The 24112-nt window shown below is 38.6% G+C and overlaps 2 protein-coding genes across 4 annotated transcripts in view; one reads left to right on the top strand and one right to left on the bottom strand.

Annotated features, from left to right (window-relative positions):
- The first annotated feature begins 295 nt into the window (after positions 1-295).
- tctn1 (tectonic family member 1) lies at positions 296-16168 on the top strand. The gene is made up of 14 exons (XM_017711246.2): positions 296-652; positions 2295-2412; positions 3270-3403; positions 5847-6001; positions 7476-7578; positions 7959-8071; positions 8453-8473; positions 9405-9542; positions 10330-10455; positions 10548-10636; positions 11240-11377; positions 11612-11765; positions 13618-13749; positions 14994-16168. The coding sequence occupies exons 1-14, from the start codon at positions 316-318 to the stop codon at positions 15138-15140; spliced, it is 1905 nt and encodes a 634-aa protein (XP_017566735.1). The 5' UTR covers positions 296-315; the 3' UTR covers positions 15141-16168.
- hvcn1 (hydrogen voltage-gated channel 1) overlaps positions 15422-24112 on the bottom strand; it is a 9565-nt gene continuing 874 nt past the window's right edge. For all 3 annotated transcript variants that reach the window (XM_017711248.2, XM_017711250.2, XM_017711249.2), the window contains exons 2-6: positions 21622-21837; positions 19024-19128; positions 17634-17865; positions 17378-17490; positions 15422-16684 (exon numbers count right to left, since the gene is read on the bottom strand). In XM_017711248.2, coding sequence (XP_017566737.1) covers positions 16628-16684; positions 17378-17490; positions 17634-17865; positions 19024-19128; positions 21622-21804 — 690 coding nt within the window. In that variant the 5' untranslated portion in view covers positions 21805-21837 and the 3' untranslated portion in view covers positions 15422-16627. The remainder of the gene's footprint in view (positions 16685-17377; positions 17491-17633; positions 17866-19023; positions 19129-21621; positions 21838-24112) is intronic.

Below are 24112 nucleotides of genomic sequence, written 5' to 3'. Positions count from 1 at the left end.
AAACAGGATGTTAAGAAAATATATTTAATGTATTTCTGTAAGTGTACATTTTCTTTCTGTTCTTGAATTGGACAACATTCATCATGTAAAATAAAATAAATAAATAAACTTTTGTGTTGAGGTCATTTTACGCATCAAAATCAGATTGTTTGCAAAGAATAAAAATGAAGTGTCCTTCCGTATAGTACCAAAACAACAACAACAACGACAACAATAATAATACATTAGAACAGTTGTTTGTTTATTCTTGTTCAAATATTATTACCCAGAATTCCACTTCCTGGAGACGGGCTACACTCAGCCCGGTTGCTAAGCATGGCTGCTGTGTTTTGTGCCTTTCTTTTATTTACGTGTTTGGTAAAAACTCTCTGCAGTAGCGATGCGGATTCTGTCCGCTTTAACGCCACTTTCTCTGACACGAACCGAACATGGTTCGACTGGGAAGGTTCTCTGAATGTGACGGAGCGGCCGGAGGGAGAAAACGGCACTTTAGCTCCCTTTTCGATGCCCGCAGCGGCGCCCGCCGAACCCAGCCCCGCTTTCCCAGAAGAGGAGGCTCCTGAACCAACAGCCCGGCCAGACTTAGCTCGGGTGGCCACCGCAGCGCTGCCCTTACCGCTGTCCGGAGCCTTACCGCTGCCGGTCACTCGAGGTAGAAACAGCTAAAGTTACAGTTAACAAGAGTGACTGCGATAGTTAACTAGCTAAGTAGCTTCACTCTTAAAAAAGACGGCGCTGAAAGGGTTTTCGAGTAAATACAATGGTTGAACCAAGAACACTCAGAGAACCGTTAGCTTGGTTGAAGGGTTCTTTGCATGGTGAAATGGTTATTCAGATTGAGAGTGGAGAATGTTTTGTGTATGGTTCTATGCAGAACCTTTTTGAAACAATTACATAATTACTTGTATAGTAACAAGTTAGTTACTTTTTATGTAGTTTATGTTTTGTCAAGAAATAATGCAAACATTCCAAATCATGAAAGTGCTTTTTCTTTTTGCAAATATCCACCTTACAAACACAACTGCTGTATAGTTTGGAAGTTTAGAATCTGCACTTTCTACATGATTTCTCCTTTGTGTCCATCACCTATGAGTGAAATAAGGAAATGTAATTAGTTGCTTTATAGCATATTGAGCACAAGGAATCTTGAAGGGTTGACCGTGTTTGGAAGTGAGGTGAAGAGCTGAATCAGATGTGTCAGAGTAGTGAAAACACTAAAACGTATAGCCGGGAGAGGGGGTGGAGGTTAGTTAGGAGCAGGGTTGGCACCTGCTGTTCTAGATAATGACACTGTCTCCTAGTACAGCTTCTTTCAATTGCTTTCCTTATATTTGCTGCCCTTGGGACAGGTTATAAAAAGCTTCAGTATTGCATATCACTTATTTACAGATATCCAGCTCTATGTTATGTTTAAGCCTAGCAAACTTCATAGGTTATCTTGGACAGTGGACAATTTTTTATAGATAGATACAAATAAGACACAGGTTTTGATTGTCTTTTCGGAAAAAGGTTATCCCTTTAATGAAATAAATTCTTGGGCTTTTCCTCTGCTTCTCTGCTGCCCACCCTGGCTTGCGTAATTTAGGGGTTATTTTTGATCAGGCTTGTCATTCAATGCCCATGATAAGCAGTTGACCAGATCTTGTTTTTTACACTTAATAAATATTAGTAAACTAAGATCTGGTAGTTCAGATGCAGAGCGAGAGATCTTGCACTGATTTCTGTAATGCCCTGTTTTCCTCACTTGGAATGTCTTTCCTTAGTCATCTGCACTCAATTCAGAATGTTGCTACAAGACTACTTACTAGGTCTAACAGAAGGTCTCATATAACCCCTTTGTTAATGTCTCTTCACTGGCTACCTGTTGCCTATATGCGCTCATATATATATATATATATAGCTTATTCTCATGTCGAATAAGTTGAATTTACTGTCTGTTCCACACACCTGCTTTAAGACCCCCACCTAAACTGTGGAGCACTCTGCCAACTCCTTTAAGGTCTGCTGATTCTGAGAAATCTGATAAAAAGCAACTAAAGATGTTTCTTTTTGAACATTTGGGTAATATGTGTGCACCAGTTTGCTATCTTTTATGTTGTGTAATGTTTCTGTAAAGCACTTTGTGACTTTTGACTGTGAAAAGTGCTCTATAATAAACTAACTATAAAATTATATATAACTATATAATAAACTTTACTTACTTACTTACATGCCTGTCTTATTGCAAAACAGGCAGCATTTGTTATCAGAAGCAAGTTGCTGATATTGAGTTTGATGTGCTTCTTTTGCTCCAGCATCTGATCTGTGTCCGTGCAACGTGCAGAGTGAGCAGTGTGATGTGAACTGTTGCTGTGACCCGGACTGCTCTCAGGAACAGGCGCTGTTTACCCACTGTTCAGTGAAGAAAGTCACGTAAGTTGTGTAACCTTGGCTACATTTACACAGCAGGTAAAAGTGGCCCAAATCTGATCTTTTTCCTCATATGTGACATAGAACGCACCTTTTTACAGCGAACTCGAACACACTGTGGGTGATGAGCCCAACTGTCAAACACTGGAACTTCATAATCACTCCTGAGATGCTGGAAAAGACGAAACTGAAAGCTCCGGGAGCGACAGGTGTTCGCTGGCCGTCATGACTGTTTTAAAGATACTGTGAACAGCTGAACAAAAAAATCAGATTTGGTGAGAAAATCAGATTCGGGTCACTTTTACCTGCTGTGTAAACGTAAACTTTACATTTCTGAATTACAGTCTTTTGCCCTTTTGAAGGGAGCAAAGCACTTACAAATTATAATTTGTATGTTTGAAGCTCAAAAATGAATGATAATATGATTGTCACCATATGAGAATTTTGACTTTGATATCGACCAAGTATAGTATCACAATGCTTGATACTTAAGCAATATAATGGCAAAAAAAACTTTAAAAAGTTGTCTGAACACCAGTTTATTTATTTGAACACAGTTATTGGTTAATTAACCCCTCTGATTTTTAAATCAATCTCTTTATGAATATAAAGCTCTTCTACTTTGAAATAAAAAAGGAAATAATTTAAGGCCTTGTTCTCCCAAAGGGAACATTAATAATGAGTCAATATAACACCTAAGATGTATCACACTGTTTAAAACAAATGCAAAATTAGTTATACCTTTTGTATCTTACTCACTGTAGTGCTTGCCTTAGTTAATAAAGAAATCAGAGTATCAAAAGCTACCAGAAAGGAATGGAAGTGTTGACCCCCTTTGTCTCTAATGTTTATTTGTTCAGTGGTGACTATAAACTGTGCAGCCAGGATGCAGCTCTATACACTCTCAGCACAACACCAGAGGGTTTGTCGCAAGTGAGGACATCCTTCCAGCAAGAATTCAACCCCGATGTTTTCTGTATACAATCTGCTAACTGTAAGTGTATCATCACCCTGCTAAGTTTAACTGAAAACAAATGCTGGACCAGCTGAAAGTGTAGTTACAACACTCCATTTCCAGTGTTTACATTAAGGGTGGGCATTGTGGTAAAAATATACATTTTCACAATGCTATACAGTATCTCACAAAAGTGAGTACACCCCTCACATTTCTGCAAATATGTTATATCTTCTTCATGGGACAACACTATAGAAATGAAACTTGGATATAACTTAAAGTAGTCAGTGTACAGCTTGTATAGCAGGATAGATTTACTGTCCTCTGACAATAATTCAACAAACAGCCATTAATGTCTAAATAGCTGGCAACAAAAGTGAGTACACCTCACTATGAACATGCCCAAATTGTGCTCAAACTCTCAATATTTTGTGGGACCACCATTATTATTTAGCACTGCCATAACCCTCTTGGGCATGGAATTCACCAGAGCTTCACAGGTTACTACTGGAATCCTCTTCCACTCCTCCATGATGACATCACAGAGCTGGTGGATGTTAGACACCTTTCGCTCCTCCTCCTTCCACTTGGCCAGTCCATCACCTTTACCTTCAGCAAGGCAGCTGTCATCATGGAGGTGTGTTTGGGGTCATTATCAAGTTGGAAAACTCACTCATGCAACTCCAGACCATGATGCTGCCACCACCATGCTTGACTGTAGGTAAGAGACAGTTGTCTTGGTACTCCTCAGCAGGGCACCACCGCACATGCTGGACACCATTTGAGCCAAACAAGTTTATCTTGGTCTCGTCAGACCACAGGACATGGACTGCTTGTCTTCAGTAAACTGTTTGCAGGCTTTCTCAGCTTCAGAAGAGGCTTCCTTCTGGGAAGACAGCCATGCAGACTGAGTTGATGCTGATCTCCTTCTTCTTCAACCTCTGCAGCAATGCTGGCAGCACTCATGCATCTATTTTTGAAGCCAACCTCTGGATATGACGCTGAACACATGAACTCAACTTCTTTGGTCGATCTTGGCGAGGCCTGCTCGGAGTGGCACCTGTCCTGGAAAACTGCTGTATGAACTTGGCCACTGTGCTATAGCTCAGTTTCAGGGTGTTGGCAATCTTCTTATAGCCTAGGCCCTCTTTGCAGAGAGTAACATTTCGATTTCTCACATCCCCAGAGAGTTCTTTGCCATGAAATGCCTTGTTGAATATCCAGTGGCCAGTATGAGTGAATTGTACCCTAAACACCAAATTTAACAGCCCTGCTCCCCATTCACACCTGGAACTTTGTAACTCTAATGAGTAACATGACAAAAGAGAAGGACAACAGCAGAATTTGGCACAATTTGGATATGTTCACAGTGAGGTGTACTCACTTGTGTTGCCAGCTATTTAGACATTAATGGCTGTGTGTTGAGTTATTTTCAGAGGACAGCAAGTCTATGCTGCTATACAAGCTGTACACTGACTACTTTAAGTTATATCCAAGTTTCATTTCTATAGTGTTGTGAAAAGATATAATAAAATATTTGCAGAAATGTGAGGTGTGTACTCACGTTTGTGAGATACTTCATGATGATATTTAAAACAAGTTCATTTTGGTACATTTAAAACAGTTGTATTTGTATGTATTTTTTTTTTTTAAAGTCGACATTTGCAAAAAGATTTACCATAATTATTTAAAGCTACACTGTGTAAGATTTGGGGACCTCCCTGGTGGTCTTCTCTGAGTGAATGAGTCTGATAATTGAATGAGAATTTAGTCAAAACTTGGTGAAAGATGTGAGGATGTGAGTGAATTATCTACTATTGTTGTCATATCCTCATCAGTATTATGTTGTTTCTGAGATCATTTAAAACCTAAACATTGAGCCAGACCTTCTTTGAGCCTTCAGTTTTGGGTCCTTGTGCAGCATTAAAGTCGGCCATCTGTGCAGCTCGTTGTGGGTGTGCAACACAAGACTCATCACAATCAATTCCCAGGTTGTGTTTCCTGTCGGCTATTTGTTTAAAAAAGGCTGTCTTTGGCTGATGTATTTTAAATGAAGAGTAATAGAAATAAAAAGACACAGCACTGCATGCAGTGAGGCCCAGTGGTGTGCAGAGACTTTGCTGTGTTAAGTTAGGCCTGAAATAAAATTGCTGTTGTGAGCGGTAAGTGTAAATGAACTGTTGAAAGGTTTAAAGATTATTTAATTTAAATATATAGGGTGCAACCATGCAGACCCCGTAGACCACGTGGCACCCAGAGTGCAAAAACAGGTCTTTCCCTAAAAAAAATTGGAAATAAGCACCTCAGTCCTTTAAAAACATGTACAGAGACTCAGCCTTAAAATGCTTATGTTTGTTACAGAACGTTTGGTCAGTATGCCCTGGTCTTTAGAGATTATCTGACTTGCACAACATACTGTTTCTCTCTTGGATGATTTTTAATTTCCCTTGAAGAAACCATTTTTATTGTGTTCTGGTTTCAGATGAACAGGGCATGTCCTTTGTCACCCCAAGCACCCCCACTGAGCAGAATTTCGATTATCTCTTTGGGCACTTTGTGGGATTCTTCTTTGGGAGCTCCAGTGTTACAGGCAGTGCCTTGGAGACTCCTGTACAAGGAAACTCTCCGGGATATCTGGTAAAGTTCTGCTGCTCTCACTTCTCATTTTAGTTCTATGCTCATGTTTGAGAGTTGGCTCCACCTGTTGTGTGTAAGGACAGAGGATTTCAAACTTTTGTGTTATCCATTCTATATTGCACTTAGGGTTACATGATAAATATAATGTATCGGCGATCGATATACTATTTGTAGATAGATGTAAGAACTTGTTTGTTATTTTTGGTTTGATATTGAAATTTTGTCCAACAATCAAAACCAATAGATTGGCATTCTGTTTTAAGCTCACGCAGACAGTGAAGCATGTAAAGAGGTACATGTAGTCATCAATGGTCAATTTTACTTCATCTAGACCAGGGGTCTCTAACATGTGGCTCTTTTCTGCCCTGTAGCAGCTCCACCGTAGAATTAGATTCTTAGGTAAAAATAAAATAAATTAAAGCTAAAGCTTAAAGCAGAGCACAGTAAGTCTGTGTTTTTCTTTGAGACATATTTACAGCCAAGATGGTAAAACATGAAATGTTGTGTCTCCCAATGAATGTTTGATTTTTGTTGAAATTTGACAAAATAGCTCTTCTTCACATTTGGGTTGCTGATCCTTGGCCTAGACGAACAGAATGTTTTTGAACGGCAGATTGTCTTCATGAACTTTGTTTCATGAACTTATTTCAGTTTCTAATTCACAACAAATAGTGTTGCCCATTAATCCACCAATAATTATCCACCAATAATTTTTTATAATGAATGCTCCAAATAGGCACAGACATTTTAGCATCTTCTGATCTCGCAGTAAAAGAAGTCATGGGTATTATGTTGAACACTGTTATTTAGTGCTGTTGACTACATGATGTACAGTAAAACGTCAATTATTATACCGGTTTTGGCCATAATCAGGCTTTGATGAACGGTTGATGTAACAGACCCAAACTTTTGTCATTTTGCAGTACTATTTTAAACAAATGTGTTATGAATTAAAAGCTTCTGTTTGCTACTAGTGAGAAATAATTAAGCGAAGTAGAAGGCGGCATTTCAAAGTGTATATATCATTGGGTTCCTAGAATGGCTAAATCAGATGAGGCACATTGAGGAATATTTGCATAATTGCTCCGAAACAAAGACAATAATCAAAATAAACATGTGCAATACCAAAAAGGGGTGGATATCAAAATAGAAGAGCTGGATGACATAGTCCAGGAGAATTGGCGACACAGACGCACAAAATGTGCTCTCAACTAAAATTAATCAACATTAGGAGCAATCTGAAACTCAGTTTGGAGAAAAATCTCTTTCCTCTCCAAAATGTCACATTTTAATCTCATGCCAATAAAAAGGAAAGGTTAGCTGTAATAATATTTTAAGCATGAAGCAAAATGCAATCAGATTATACTGGTCACATTGCAGAACAGTCTGTGTGTTAATACTGCAGGCCAGAAGATAAATGACTAAAATTGGTAAGTAATGATGATCATTGCTTATATGCTGTGTTTGTCCTCAGTATGGAGACATCATCCAAACAGAGGAGGAGGCTGGACAGCGAGGTTTCTTCAGGCTTCCAGCGTCTGCTGGAACAGCAAACTGCTTAGATACAAACCCTGCAGGTGTGGCTTAAGACTGTTTTATACTTCTGCACTTCACCGTTTCTGTATGGCGACACAGAGTAAGGGTGTATTGGTCAGCGTAACGTGGAATGAGACCCAAACCATGTACTGTGCAGTAACATTCTATTAGTTATTCAGTATCTACTATGAATTATTTGGTAAATATAAATTAGTCAGTAAATAAGAATTATTGAGTATTTACTAGCAGTTATTCGGTATCTACTATGAATTATGCAGTAACGACCATGACTACAGTAAAATATTGAGTATACTCTTTGAATTATTTAGTAGCTACTATGAAATATTCAGTATCCACCATATGTTATTCACTACCTGCTGTGAATTGTTCAGTAACCGCCACTGTTACTGCTTCTTGTTAGCATTTCTGAAGGATCAGACGAGCAGATGCATGAGGAGTTTCGCTTTGGCAGAGGACTGCACCACGTTAGAGGCTTTGAAATTAAGGACTTACACCAGCTTCCGCATTTTCTCAGTGAGTAAGAACAGTCTAAGGGCCATGTTCTCCTGCCCTTTTAAAGCAATAGTTTCTGCAAAAATAAAATTAGTTGACAAAATTAGTTGATCGGCCAAGACATGTTTTTTGTCCGAAGTTGAGGAGCTGTGAGGCTAATATGTCCAATTAATGGAGTCACCTACAAGTTTACAACTGCATGCCTGAATAATCACAGACTAAATTTAGTCTGTACGTTTAGATATCAGTGTGTCTTGCAGTGTCAGTAGTGCAAACTTCAAACTCCAGTTGTGTCTTGGCTAATGAACTACTTTTGCTGTGAGAGGTAAACTGTACAAGTTAGATTTTTGGCCAAATTATTGCTTTTTGTGCAGATGTATAACTATTTTTTTTGTTCTGCAGGGCAAGGATACAGAAGCTAATGTAAGAAAACAATTTCATTGTTACACTGTTAAACAAGCTTACTGTGAAAGAAAGTTTACAGTTTGCTGCTTGAAATACATTACTAGTCAAAATATTGGACGCTGAATATGCATTTCCCATTGTGTTCTAAAGGCTTTTACAAATGAAATTTTGTTTCTAAGAGCAATGTAAATAGTGCAGTAGTGCATTTGATCAGTGAATTAACACTATGAGTGAAATAAACACAAGTAAAAGAAAAAAACAAATTAAAAAAATGAAAGGTCAGAAAAGGATTTAAGATTTTTTGGCCTCTGTGTAATTTCATATTTTTTAGGTTCTCATTGTTATTCAAAACTGGACATTTTGTTGATTTTTAATGTGAAAAGAAGTTAACACATTCTCTGCAGGGAACAAACTTGAATATGAGTTTAACAGATTGGAAACGCATAACCATTAAATATTAAATGTCCCTTAACTTTTACCTAAGATTTTATGTTTTTCCCCCAATATGTTAGGTTAAGCAAATAAACAGTAATTGTGCATTGACATATACAGAAGTGTGTTCTCTGTAGAGGGTGTGTTAACTTATTTACACTTAGAAGACATGTAATTTGACCAGGAGTGCCCAAACATTTGCATATAATTATATACTTGCACATTTACGAGTCTGAAGCTGAAGGTATTTGAGGTCCTGTCCAAGTACATTTCCGCCTGTCTGACATCCTTTGGAAACTGAAGCCCTGTAATCCTCTCGTCACTGGACGGCCTGTCTTACTTCAGTGCTAAAACTGCACAGCATTCAGGCCATCACACGCTCAGCCAGGTCTCGCAGCAGGCGCACTAAAGCTAATGCAAAGCGTGGCCTGATCAGCTCTAAGTTGGATTAGCAGTGTAGGATTAGCTGAGTGTCTACACTAGTGTCTGTGACTGAAACAGGATGTCTGTGTCTCAGTTGGTGGCCATGTGGGTGGAAGCTGTTACCCTGCAGTCGCTGGAGGGCACCCAGACGCTCCTGGAAACAGCTGCTGATTCTGCCTTTGAACCTGAGTTTCTGCAGCCTGCTGATGTCTGCAACCAGGTGGTGCTGCAGGTGAGCTCAGAAACAAGAGTACAGAGCTAAAACTGACCTCGGTGTATTTCTGGCAAACAAGGCATTTAAGCCATTTCTTATGAATGCATTTTTAAATGATATATTAATATATAACAATATATACCTGTAGAAACACCACTTTATTGGAAATCCATACTCTGTGCTTCCCCTCACCGGCCACTTTATTAGAAACACATACCTTGTGCTTCCACTCACTTGCCACTTTATTAGAAACACTTGCCTTGTGCTTCCACTCACTGGCCACTTTATTAGAAACATTTGCCTTGTGCTTCCACTAACTGGCCACTTTATTAGAAACACCCACCTTGTGCTTCCACTCACTGGCCACTTTATTAGAAACACTTGCCTTGTGCTTCCACTCACTGACCACTTTAATTTCGCATACTGGCCAGTTTATTAGAAACCCCTTGCACATCTACTCAGTGGCCATTATCCTGGAAACACCTACCTTGTGCTTTCACTCACTGGCCACTTTACTAGAAACACCTGCCTTTTGCTTTCCCTGCACTGGCCACTTTATTAGAAACACCAACCTTGTGCTTCCACTCACTGGCTATTTATTTGAAACGTCCACCTTGAAGGCCCACTGTATAAATATATAATTACAGACTGTAGTCCATCAGTTGCTATACAGTCTATCTGTTAAAGTGGATAATGAGTGTATGAAATAGAATTGTAATGAAATCTGAAAGAACTATATTAAATATTCAGTGGAAATCCCTGCAGGAAATCAGTAATGTTGATGTAATCTGTGACCTTTTTTTAGGTGAAATACACAGTCAGGTATGGAGAAGCTGGTCAGATTGTAAGAGTTGCCGTATCATTTGTGCTGGGAGCTGTTAATAGTGCCATGCTGCCAATTCAGCAGGAGTTCCAAATAGCCTTTGTTCAGGTATCCATGTCAAATTTTGCATTTGTTAAAAAATATTTAGTGCAGAAATGCCCATGCCAGACTTCATAACTCCATGTATTCCATTTTAATAGGAGGCAAAAAGTGATACAATGCTCCGCTCCAGTGGAAACCCTGGTTATGTGGTTGGACTTCCTCTAGTGGCAGGATGGAGAACTGCAGAATATCCTTTTCCCCAGATCCCTCTGATAATATCAAGAGCGTGCTTAATAAATTTAAATATTATGTGTTACTGTCCTGTTTTTACAGTCTGTGCGTCAAAGATGTCAAGATGTCAAAATTAGCTAATGCAGTAGTTTGGCCAAAATCAAATTTACAGTTTCCCCCCTTACCCCAAATGTGCACTGTTAGAATTAAAGGTGCAGGTACATTTTTCAGTCATAAAGGTAGAAACAATGTAAATGTTCCCTCAAGGGTACAACAGTGGTTTTAAGGTCCAATTGTGTACCTTAAATACATTTTTCCTAGTGGAAAAGTACATATTTGTATCTTTTCATAATCTGATGTTTTAAAATAGAACAATAAAATAAAAAACCTGGAGACGAGACGGGGTGTGTGGAGTCAGTACAATTTAGAAAATATAATTTCAGTGGATTGTGATACAATTATATTTCCTGACTAAAGGTACTGAAATGTACATTTGAGGGAACCACCCCAGTGACAGTTCAGCACCTTTATTTCTGAAAGTGTGGTCAATCATGTTTGGTATCTAAGTTTGCCCCTTTAGTTTTATCACTGGTGCTACCTTCCTTAACTGCTGTTCCACAGGGATTATTCAAAGCTCTAACCCAGAGGGGTCACTCACGGTTCTACAGAGCTCTGCAGATCAAGATTGCCTGTTCAGCTTTCCTCAGCGGTCACCAGTCCTGTTTGGGAAAGATGTGGTATCGGGTTGTACCTTTAGGTAGGATCCCATAAACAACATTTATTACCCAGTATGTAATGGACTTTGAAGGATTGGTTTTAATGATTTCCACTGGCACCATGTTCATCAAAACATTATGCTGATCTAATATACTCATTTCTTGCCATCCAGAATGATGAGACTAATTAAGCATTATGCATTTATTGATGTTGTTGAGATGGCCCCTTGTATCCAAAGTAAGTTTATTCTTTTTCTTTTTTTATCCCTCTGCAGGCTGGAGGATGGAGCAAATTGTTCGCTAGTGTCTGAAGCCATTTTAGGAAGACTGAAAGGCCAGAGTTTTCCAGACTATGTGGCGTCTTTTGGGAACTCTCTGCCTCAAAACACCATGGACTGGGTGCCCATAGGGAACCAAACCACAATAACGGTATTTAGCCTTTTCATGTTGGCTGTACAGCCGCCTCAAATCTCCATTTTTCAAGAATATTTGCTGAATACTTGGTCATATGCAAAAACTATGAAAGTCCTCAGTAATTATATAATTACATGGTGAAGATGTGAACAAAGTCATTCAGAGTGGTTTGGTGTGAAGTGCTCTAAATTGTTCACAGTAGTGGTGATAGGAACCAGACATCCAGCTCTAAAAGCTCTCACTCACAGAAAGTTATTACAAGTTATTGAAATGGTGATAAACACACTGCCTGATGTCTGAGTCGTTGCTTTACAACAGTTTTGAGAAGATGCTGGGTTAAAACATTTATGTTTTTAAAAATCCTTTCATGGTGAAGAGGTACACAGAGGTTGCTCAATGGTAAAATATTGTAAAATCTGAAAAAATATGTTTTCTTTTGGGACTATTTTGCCTTGGAACACGTTTCATGCCCACTTTCAATGAATTTTAAAACCCGTGTAGGTTCACTGGTGGCTCTGGATAGTAAATAAAATGCCTATATTTGTGTTGTAGTCATGGTGACCCCTGGTTCCTTTCACCACCACATTAAAGAAATCTGGCTCTCTATAGTCAACCATTTCACACCAAACCACTCTGAATAACTTTGATTATATCTTAAACACTGAATTAGGAAGAAAGTTTAGTTAAACTGCTGAAATTCACCTCTAAATATGGAATTATTAGCTAATTTTGGTGCACAAGATTAATTTATTTGGCAATTTTATTGTACTGAAAAAAACACAAATTTTTATATTTTCTTTTTTTCTACAATATTTTAAATTGAGCAAATAAAGGGTAATTCTGTATTATACACAGAAGTATATTTTTCGTAAAGGACATGTTAACCTATTTTCACTACAACAAAACATGTCATTTGATCAGGGGCTCCCAAACATTTGTTTACAACTGTATAATGAAGTAGTTTTGCTGAATACATAATGTACAGAATTTCATTATTGTTAGATTTAGAAATTCAGAAATGCTTGTAGCTGATTATAAAGAGCAAAAGTTAACTTGTAAGGGAAAGTGTACCCAGTGAATTGTTTTTTTCATCTCTGTATCTGTTTTGATAGTTAAACACACCCTATACTAATGATTCCTGCCTATTTCATGTATCTAATATCAAAACTTCAAAAGTTACAGCTTGATCAAATTTGGACTTTATTATTATAGCACTCATTTTAATGGAGGTTTAAAAGTCTCCATGTTTTAGAACTAATCAAGATACAATCCTAACATTTCTACACTCATTCTGTCAGGCACAGTGATATATTTCCAGACAGTATTAAGCAAGTCGGAAGTTTAATCTCATTCTTAAGCACAAACAGTGGTGTATTAGAAATTGCTGTATTAGTGTTCACATTTCCTTGAAGTGCCACATTTTTAATTACCTAAAACACAGACACAGAAGTGGGGTTTTAAGCAAGAGGAAACTGTGTTTTAAAGGCTGGTTACTCAAGAGTCACAATAAAGCAAACTGAGGAGGCTTGTAGGTAACAATGGATTTCCTTCTCCAATATCTCCAAGTTTGTTCTTAAATGTGTTCTTGAGAAAAGTCCCAAGAAAAAGTCCATGTCAGATACATGACAAGTTCAGATTCCTTTATTGATCCCAGGGGGAAATTGCAGGAAGTTGTTAAAGTGCAGAACTGTTCTCACCTTTGTGCTCTTGAATGTGTGTAGATTCTGTTCTTACCAAAGAATAAATCCCAAATAAGAAAACATTGGTGAGTGTCAAAAAAAAGTGTGAATTTTAAGAATAATTTTTTTCTTAAGAATGGTTAATGAATAAGGCCCAATCTTTTTTTTTTTTTAATGTTTTTATTTAGGGCACACAGGGATGCAATATTCCTCTGTCCTATCATCTTGAAGTAAGATGGACCAAGTATGGAACCCTGGTGAACCCCCAAGCTCAGATTGTGAGCGTCGTGGAGATAATCAGGTTCAACACCAGCACTTTAGTAAGTCAACTTTATTTAGCCTTTTATTTTTTCAGTGCAGATTATATGAACCTTTATTTCAACATCTTGGAATACTTCTTGGAATAAAATCTTGTTACATTAAAGCTGGAGTATATAAGAACTGAGGACTTGGAGACCTCTTGTGGAAATGTGTAATTGCACGCAACAAACTGAAGACCAGTTGATACTTTTTCTCTGGTGTGAGTTTCATCATAACTATTACACCAGTGTTCTACAAATACGTGTAGATAATGCAATATACAAACAGTGCAAACCGTGTTAACGTTATACCGTTTAACTGAATAGTTGAGTCAGTGATGTTTCTGTCACGCTTCAAATGAACACGAAAATGCAACAGACTGTAGATCACCTCCTGTCTATTCCACTTTATCTGAAATAATCTAATTTTCGAGGCAATAGTAAAGCTCTGCTGATCATTCTAACACAATTTTAAAAACAAATGGTCTTAAATGCTGGAGTTAATGTAACTGCCAATTCACCTTTTAACCCTGAAGATCAGTGCAGACTGCTGGTCACCATAGCAACACAGACAATGGTTTCATATAGCTGGTAGCTAATGAAAAGGCAAAGAGAAAGATTTAAGACGAACATCGATCATTTGGAGACAAATGACCTTATTTGCATTTATAATCACTCCAGCTGGTTTCCTAATCTGTAACCACAAACTGTCAAACACTAAAAAGTTGTGAGGCTGAAGTCAGACTCTCATTCACCAGCTTATTTTTCAAATTCTCACGTTCCATCTTAAATGGCGTAGCAGTTACACTCTGGCGCCTCAGGCACCATTTAAGGTGGAGCAGTAAAATTCAAATAAGAAGCTGGCGAATGACAAGCGACTTCAGCCTCATAAACATTTTACAAGAAACTATTGTACTTGAGCAAGTTTCCTGCCACAGATGTGAGAAAATCAGGTATAGCTGAGCTAATAAGCTAATTAGCCAAACTTAAAGCAGAGCACATTAAGTCTGCGTTTTTGGTTTATATATATAGCCTATACTAGAACATCAGCGCATACTGGGATATATTTACAGCCAAGATGGTAAAATGTATATTAAATGTTGTGGCTCTGAAGGTGGTTTGATTTTGGTTGAAAGGACAAAATGGCTCTTCTTAACATTTGGGTTGCAACCCCTGGCCTACTGCTACCCCTCTATAAAGTGAAATTTTTGTGCCAGTTGTTCCCAAAAAATGAGTTCTGTAAAAAAAAAATTTTGTTTTCACAGTCTTCTCTCTCCACTGGTGGCACCATCGTCCCCGTCACCAGCTCTGTGAGCTTTATAGATGTTTCTGCGTCAGCCAGTCCAGGCTTCAGAGTTCCTCCCACCATCAACGCCAAACTACCCTTCGACTTTTTTTTCCCATTTGTGTGACCTGGACTGTTTGGACTTACATGACAAAGTGACAATACCTCATTAAGTGAATTATGGAAGACTGTATTTTGCTACAATCATTTTTGGACTCTTGATGTTTCTGTGAATTCTGTATTTACTATATATTGTTGAACTATTTGGTTTTCCAGAAATTTTAAATTTGTATTAGGTCAGCCTGTACTGGTTACAGACCTTAACCCGAACAAGTGTTGGCAGCTGTGTTAGTAATGTACATACTAAATTATTCCATATGATCTGTACATATTGCTCATGCTCAAACATTTTTCCCAATTTTCTTTATTTTTTATATATGCTGTTCAGATATAACAAAGAATACATTTGATTCCTTTGCAAATCATTTTTTATAGTATACAAAGTATACATCAAAGCATATTTCTTACAGCAAGCCAGAGACAAGTTTACATGTTTACAGAAAAATGTTAGTGCACATATATTTATGCAGATGGACAGTGCAAAGGCTTTGAATAAAAAGGAAAAAAAAGAGCTGGTTATAAGAATGTAGACCTGGCAATTTTTTCCCTTTATAAAAATTCTCAACATACCAGTTTTAGTATAGCTTATGGCTTACTTAGCACTAGACTGATTCACTATATCACCTGATTCAGTATTATACCAATTCACTACAACAATTAATTCAATACTATGCTTCACTACAGAACATGATTCAGTAATGTACTGATTCACTACAAAACCCCGATTCAGTACTGTGCTGATACATTACTACACCTGCTTCAGTACTGTACTGATTCACTTCAAAACCTAATTCTGTGAGGTACTCATTCACTACAACACCTGATTCTGTGAGGTACTGATTCACTACAGCACCTGATTCAATACTGTACTGATTCACTACAAAACCTGATCCAGTACTGTACTTATTCACTATACCAACTTCTTTTGTACTTTACTGATTGTGTTCCCAGATTCAGTATTGCACTATAACCTTATACAGTGTTGTTCTGATTCATTACAACACCCGATTCAGTATTAAACTGACTATACTGTCATTTTTGTACTGTACTGATTCACTACAAAACCTGACTCATTACTGATTCACATCTAAAGATTCAGTACTGTACTGATTAACTATAACACCTGATTTAATAACATGTGAATCAGTACTGTACTGATTCACTAGATGAACACCAGTACTCTAGTGATTCACTGTAACATCTGATTTGGTATAGTACTTACTCACTATAACATTTGATACCATACTCTACTTATTCAACTATACAGCCAATTATACAGTCTTTGTTGCCCTTCATGGCCCTTCTGGATTGCTATAGACAAAGTCTAATCTAAAATATGACAGAGACAGTAGCTGAGGACCTACAGGATTTAATCAGACACGTGTCGTATTTGCTTTCACTGGCTCCATTCACAATGAAGAGTGCAGATGTGACTAGCCTTTTGTACAAGCATGGGTTTGCTGGTGAGAGTAAATTTGCAGGATGAACACAGTGCTAGTGCTCGATGTTGTGCTGCTTTAAAAGCGCTCGCAGCCTGCTGAGCTCCTGCTCCTGTAGAAAGATTCACAACACATTTCAAATCAAAGTCTCTGCGAGCTTCATTCAAAATTCATTCAAAAATAGAGAAATGCACAGTTTAAAGCAAGAGTTTGCTGAAATATCACATGTATACAATTTTACAGCATGCCTAAATCATCACACACTCACCTCAAACTGTGGTTCAGTATCTGTTCAGGATCTCTATAGACTTTGTGGTTTCTGACACCATAGGACACACTATTGTCTATTAACATGGACAAAATAAGCAAGTCTTGAGAGTTTGAGGCCAGCGAGTAATGATTTTTGGCATGCCCGTAGCATAATGCTAACAGGTAGGGTATAAGCTTCCATTACTTGCTGGGTACATTACCCTCGTAGCTCCAGTGCAAAACTAAAGAAGCTCATTTCTGTAATTTTTCGGGTTTCAAAAAATGCAAACATGGGCCTTAACATACATATTTTCACTTCTTTTCACCCCAGAATACCAGATTCAGCCTAACAGAGACCTGGCTCTCTGATGGTTGAGGTAAAAGAGAATCTATGGCTTTAATGTTTTCCCTCCAAAACATGCACACAGAGTTTCATAATTAACTCATGAGCTGAATAAAGTGTAATGGAGCGGCAAAAACACCAAGCCTGCAGTGTCCTTAGATGTTTAGGTTCAGTTTATGATTAATTTTGATGAGGAGAATGCTACTAGCTCACCATTCTGGCTTTCTGTTCTTGGAGCTCGTTGACTTGCTGGACGAGTCGATCGTTGCTCTCTTGCACTTTCTGCACTTTGTGATGAGCTCGGTTCTCCACCGTCACCAGTATACCTGCGAGATAGAGAGAGAAAGGAAGAAAGATAGAACAGTTTTTTTCCCCCAGACACAGATGTCTGCAGATGTGTAATGCTGATATTGTTCAGGACTAAATGTGTCAAATTAATTAAGTATCCATCTATCTATCTCAGCCATACCGTTAATGATCCTAGCCACCCTCCACAGCCTGAGCAGGATCAGAAGGCCCATTCCATCAAAGGCATCCTCTCTGGAGATGTAGACAATGTCCAGGACGAAGGACACCACCACCACAATCCCATCAAACACCTCAAACTTGTGCTTGAAAAACTCCATCCGGTATGCAAACAGCTTCAAGCTCAACTCCACCATGAAGAAGGTCAGGAGGGCCAAGCTGAGGTAATGAAAAACCTGCATGGGAGAGCATTAGAGAGCTTATAAAAGGAATAATAAAATACTGGCCAGTTGAATGTTCATTATTATCACTTTAATATGTATGACCACACTCATGATGAATTCAAAACAGGCTGTTTTACTTAGGGTTTAACTTAGGGGTCATTCAGACATGGCAGGTTTGGTTGGATTAAAATGAGCCCTGGTGCGATTGCTCTGTTAGAGCAAGAGAGAACACTATTCTCCGAACTCCCGCTGCATCAAATAAACAGACCAAGACCCCCTGAGCAGGACAGTCTCAGTTCGCTTCAAAACAAGCTCTGGTGTAGTTAGTTTGAAGTATGAATACAATACAGACCAGAGACGTCTAAATGGACCAAAGACAGAAAAAAAACGTCATCTCTCTGCAGAACTTCCCTGTTGCATGGAAAAGACAAGTTTCGGATGCTGTTTTGACACATGCATGTGTCTCTCATCACTTCATAAGCTCTGATTATAGAACAGATAGTTTGGGTTTTCAAATGAGGCTGAGGCACGTTTGACACTATAAAATACTCCATATACACATTAAACCGCATACATAATTTATATTAGGTATTAATGTGGTGTAGTTTCTCTGTTATGTAAAACCACTGAGTCACTCAAGGCTGTTATAGGGATTTCACCTGCTCTACATCATAACCACAGTAACATGGGGAACCTTGTGGTTTAATGCTGTTTAAAGACAGAATAAACAAGACATAAATAAAACCAACAAGGACAGACAGAACAGCACAATTCAGAAAGTTTGAAGGATGTACATGAATTCTGTACTACATTATCTCAGTTACTGTACATCATAACGTTAACATTAATACGTAAAAATGTCCGATGTGGTGTAAAAAAGAAGTACCACTTAACTTCCTCAAAATTAAAACAAAAATACATGTTTAGTATTAAATTATTATCCTCAGAATACTGTGAATACTGTGAAAAAAAATTGTGAATAATAAATTATATATTGAATACGGCGGAATTACGCATTTCTACTGGAGATTTGAATTATTACTTTAACTATTAATTGAATGAGCCACTTGTTTATATGAGATATAAATAAAAACATGCGCAACTAAAAAAACATGACCCTGCAGTAGCTGCGCTGCAGAGGTCTGCAGATTTGGCCTGACAGCAGCTCACCTGTGGAGCGATCCGGTGCTCGTCTGCTTTGATTATAGAGAGATCGATCAGCAGCTCACATAGTACAAATATGGCATCCAAGACCACCAGGCACACAACACCTATCTAGAACACAGAAGAGCATAAATGTTACTTAAAGAACATGCACTGTGCAGCCTTTCATATCAGCCCAGTTAATCAATGTGACTGTTGCCATTTCACCATTTAATAGTGTATAAAGTATAATAGGAGTGAGCAATATGATATTTTATCATTAGGGGGCACTCATCATACATTTTATGACTGTTTTTTAAGCCGAAGCTCACAGTGTGTGGAATAATTGAATATGTACACTAGAACATCAGAACAGCACTTATTATTATTATTATTATTATTATTATTATTATTATTATTCCAAATCACTAAATAAATAACATTATTTATTCTTTAATGATCCAAATGGGCAAATTCTTAATAGAAAAATCAGTTGCCTATTTCAATAACACCAATCAGTGTAACATGGAATGTAAGAGGCAACTGGGTATCCAGCACAATGAGTCGTGGATATTTTATGCTATGGTGTTTTATTCAGTGTGAGTGCTCTTAACTGCCTCACGCTATTAACCTCGTAAAACTTCAACACAGATCATCCATCCATCCATTTTCTAAGCCGCTTCTCCGTCAGGGTCAACACAGATCAGCCACAGTAAAATAATACTGTTAAGTATGAAGCAACAATCTGCCGATGCTGACTTCATGAATCCCTAGTTATCATCATTGTGATAACTTACATCAGGACACACTAGGGCTCGGCAATCCTGATGTTCATCAACAAATCATTCCACCTTGGAAGCCATAACATTTTATGTCCATTTTACTATTGTGGCTGTAAATATGTCTCAGTATGTGCTAATGTACTAGTATAGACTAAAAAATGTAATATAAACGAAAACACAGACTTTGCTTTAAGTTTTAGCTCAGATATAGTAATTGATTTTTTCGCACATCTCCAGCAGGAAACTTTTTCTCAAAAAATAGAAGTTTCTTGTAAAAAGTCTCTCAACGTTCAACTGTTTTGAGGCTGAAAACAGCTTCTCATTCGCCAGCTCCAGTTTCCTGTTCCACCTTAAATAGTGCCTGAGGTGGCAGAATGTAACTGCTTTACAATTTACTGCAGAACAGGAAAATTATAACAAGAAGCTGGCGAATGAGAAGCTGATTTCAGCTTTGTGACATTTTAGTGTTTGACTGTTTCTGACAGCAGATTAAACGTATCAGGAAACAAGTTGGAGTGATTATAAACTCAAATAAGTCCATTTGTCTCCAAATTATCAATGTTCATCTTAAATCTTTCTTTTTGCTGTTTAATTTGCTGCTAGCTAGCCGTGTTGTCTGCATTGCTATGGTGATCAGCATTCTGCACACCAGTCTTCAGGGTTAAAGAGTGAATTAGCAGTTACATATTAACCCCAGCATTAAAAACCATTTAGTGTTAAAACTGTGTTAGAATGATCAGCAGAGCTTTATTTTACTGCAAAGGAGATTTTTTTTTTACCTAAATATCAAATTCTGCTGTGGAGCTACAACAGGCAGTAAAAGAGACAGAAATGCTCCAGAGTCACATGTTGCCGACCACAGACATAGAGGAACTGACTCTAAGCAACACTATAGGATTTGGGAATTTAGAGACCTCTGATGGTGAATCTGACTTCTGCAAGTGCAAAGTTGAAAGAGAATTCATGGAGAACTCAGTCAAAACTAGGCAAGGGACATGTCTTCTGAGGATGTAGATGAATTATAAACTACTGTCATCATACCCAGATAGCATATATCTGTCCATATATCTGTCCGTTTGCCACTGTTGGTCCACCCTCGGACCACCCAGATTACTGTCCTGCATACAAGGTCTGACTAGATTTCTGATAGACTTCTCAAACAGTCCAGATGCACATAAACTTTTATTTTGTAAAATAAACGATACAACTGTTAAACAGTTGGGAGAAATGACTAGACCTTATACAATTTTTTTTGTAATTGTCGTTGTGGACACTGTCCCTCATATCAAGAGGATAGCCACTGTTGGCTCACTGATGGCAAAGTTGGCGGGCCACTGGTGTTCTGTTCAGCATTTTCTGGATGGCCCACCGGTGATGAAGCAGAATTTTAGACAAAATTCCACTTATCATCCCTCATTTTCCACTCACAGTCCATGCCTCACAGCGAGGAGGGCCTGGGTTCGATTCCCCGGCCGGGCGACCAGGGTCCTCTCTGTGTGGAGTTTGCATGTTCTCCCTGTGTCTGCGTGGGGTTCCTCCGGGTTCTCCGGTTTCCTCCCATAGTCCAAAGACATGCAGTCAGGCCAATTGGACGTGCTAAATTGCCCCTGGGTGTGAGTGTGTGAGTGACTGTCTGTGTCTGTCTGTCTGCCCTGCGATGGACTGGCGACCTGTCCAGGGTGTATCCTGCCTTCCGCCTGAAGACTGCTGGGATAGGCTCCAGCACCCTGACGGAGAAGCGGCTTAGAAAATGGATGGATGGATGGATGGATATAGTGCTGCTTTCAATGACTGCATTGGAAGGCTTTGTCTGAAGAAACACATTTGCATAGATCTTTGGTACCTGAAACCTCTCAGAGCTGAAGAGTCTCTTCATGGAGTCTCTGAAGGTCAGCGCAGCGGAGTGGGTCTGCTTTGATGGCTCCAGCTCCTCGCCGTTCGTGTGCAGCTCCTCATGGTCCCACTGGAAAAGGCTGTGGTGATTGTCCCCCACTGCAGTGAAGAACCTCAGAAAACGACGGGACATTGTGCCTGGTCGCCCACCACAGCCACAAAAACTCTGCAGGGCAGACATAGTGGGTTTACTGGCCATTGTATATTGTTCCATAAACTTTTAATAGTTTACCCAGTTTCACCTTGTTCCCCATAATGTAACTGTTCAGCCAAGACATGTTAGGCATCTGACATCTGTTTAAGTTTTGGACTAACCTTTGAAGACCGCAGTCTGCATGATGCTAATCTGTGGCTAAGCTCCTATTAGGCTTCTGCTACTGTTTTTAGCAATGCTAATGTACTTTAGTCCATGTTTATACATAATAGTTTCATATGGTGACATAAACCATAAAATCACGTCTATTAGAGAGTACTGAACACCTCCATATGATTTATGTAGGCAGTTAGCACCATATATAAGGTTATCTTACATGTTAGCTACATTAGCCTAAAAGCTTCAGCGCTACAACTAAAGTAGCAAACCTCAGACACCAAACATGTCTTGGCTGACCGACTACATTTGGGCTAAGTGTGAACTTTAATGTTTATTCCCATTTCATCTCCTGTTAATTAATACTTTATTTCTTCTAAATGAGTAGAAATACATACAGTAAGCAGGGTGTACTCTTACTGTAAATGGGATATTATTCTACTCTTCAATTTCCCAGTAAAAATTTCATGATAATCAAATTCGTACTGGAACATTAAAGAAAATATGGCTTCATCTTGGCATTTGTGTACATTAATATCCAACACTCATTACCAGAAATACTAAAATTAATGTTGCCCTATAAGGAAAGCATAACTTAATATGTCCTGAATCTCCACCATGAATGGGTTTCAAATATTTGTTTTTAGGCCAGAAATAAACAAATGAAAAAAATAAATAAATCATGAAACAATGTCTCAGACATGAGACAGACATGTACTCAACTTTTTGATGGAGCTTTTTATTAATAAAAAATAAAAATAAATAAAATCACCACTGCCACCATCACAGTTCCATACTCAAGTATAATTTTGATAAATTTGTACTCTCCTCAGTATTTTCACTCTTTAAGTATGTCTACGTTTTTCTGAGGTCCATTTTAGTCTTTAACATCCATCAATTTAGCATATGCAATTGGCCGGACTGCATGTCTTTGGACTGTGGGAGGACCGCGCCACTGTGCCGCCCCAGTCTTTAACATTTAGTTCCTAATTCTCTTTTTTGGGGGGTTTAACTTCATTCTGCTGTGTTGGATCAGCTCCTGTTCTGCTTTACTGTTCATAACTCCTCTCACTTTGGAGCTTCAGTGTTTTAGAGCAACAACAAATACTCAAAAACGTGTAAAACAGGTTCTGCTGCACAGGAGCATATCGTTAACTGAGGATTAGATTCCCACGTTAAACAGCCTCTATATTCCTCACATTTCATTAGAAAATAATTACAACATAAGCCGGAGACATACAGTGTAATAGACTAATAAAACTGACCACATTTGACATTTAGCTAAATGCAAATTTCCTGTAATCTATATATAACTATAATATAGATACATATAATCTATCTATATATACACACACATTCACTTTGCACTTCTTTGAGTCCATCTCTTTGTATCTACACTCATTCTCCATTTCATCAGCTCCACTGACCATATCGGAGCACTTTGTAGTTCTACAGTTACAGACTGTAGTCCATCTGTTTCTCTGCATACGTTGTGGACCCCCAGAGGACAGGTACTATTTGGGTGGTGGATCATTCTCAGCAATGCAGTAACACTGATGTAGTGATGGTGTGTTAATGTGTGTTGTGCTGGTGCAAGTGGATCAGACACAGCAGTGCTGCTGGAGTTTTAAACATCTCATCATCACGGCTGGACTGAGAATAGTCCACCAACCACAAGTATCCAGCCAACGGTGACAAACCATATAATCCCGTCTATTAGAGAGTACTGAACAGCTCCATATGTTCCATATGATTTTGGTTGGATTTGGAGCTGTTCAGTACATGTTTGGTGTCTGAAGTTTGCAACTTTAGTTGTAGCGCTGAAGCTTTTAGGCTAATGTAGCAAGTAAGATAATCTTGCCTACATAAATCATATGGAGCCGTTCGGTACTCTCTCATAGACGTGATTATATGGTTTATGTCACCGTTGGCTGGATCTGTTAGGTCGGTGGACTATTCTCAGTCAGTGATGACGAGATGTTTAAAACTCCAGCAGCACTGCTGTGTCTGATCCACTTGCACCAGCACAATGCGCACTAACACACCACCACCACGTCAATGTTACTGCAGTGCAGAGAATGACTCACTACACAAATGTGGTGGTCCTGTGGGGGTCCTGTCCACTGGACAA

This window comes from Pygocentrus nattereri, chromosome 18 (genome assembly GCF_015220715.1).
Source record: "Pygocentrus nattereri isolate fPygNat1 chromosome 18, fPygNat1.pri, whole genome shotgun sequence".
Classification (NCBI taxonomy): Eukaryota; Metazoa; Chordata; class Actinopteri; order Characiformes; family Serrasalmidae; genus Pygocentrus; species Pygocentrus nattereri.
Note: the sequence above shows the minus strand (reverse complement) of the source record. Positions and strands in the feature narration are given on the sequence as shown.

Coding starts and splice junctions, on each gene's coding strand:
- tctn1 (XM_017711246.2), top strand. CDS start 316: ATGGCTGCTGTGTTTTGTGCCTTTCTTTTATTTACGTGTTTGGTAAAA. Junction 2,413..3,269: donor TGTTCAGTGAAGAAAGTCAC/GTAAGTTGTGTA, acceptor TTATTTGTTCAG/TGGTGACTATAAACTGTGCA. Junction 11,378..11,611: donor GTATCGGGTTGTACCTTTAG/GTAGGATCCCAT, acceptor ATCCCTCTGCAG/GCTGGAGGATGGAGCAAATT.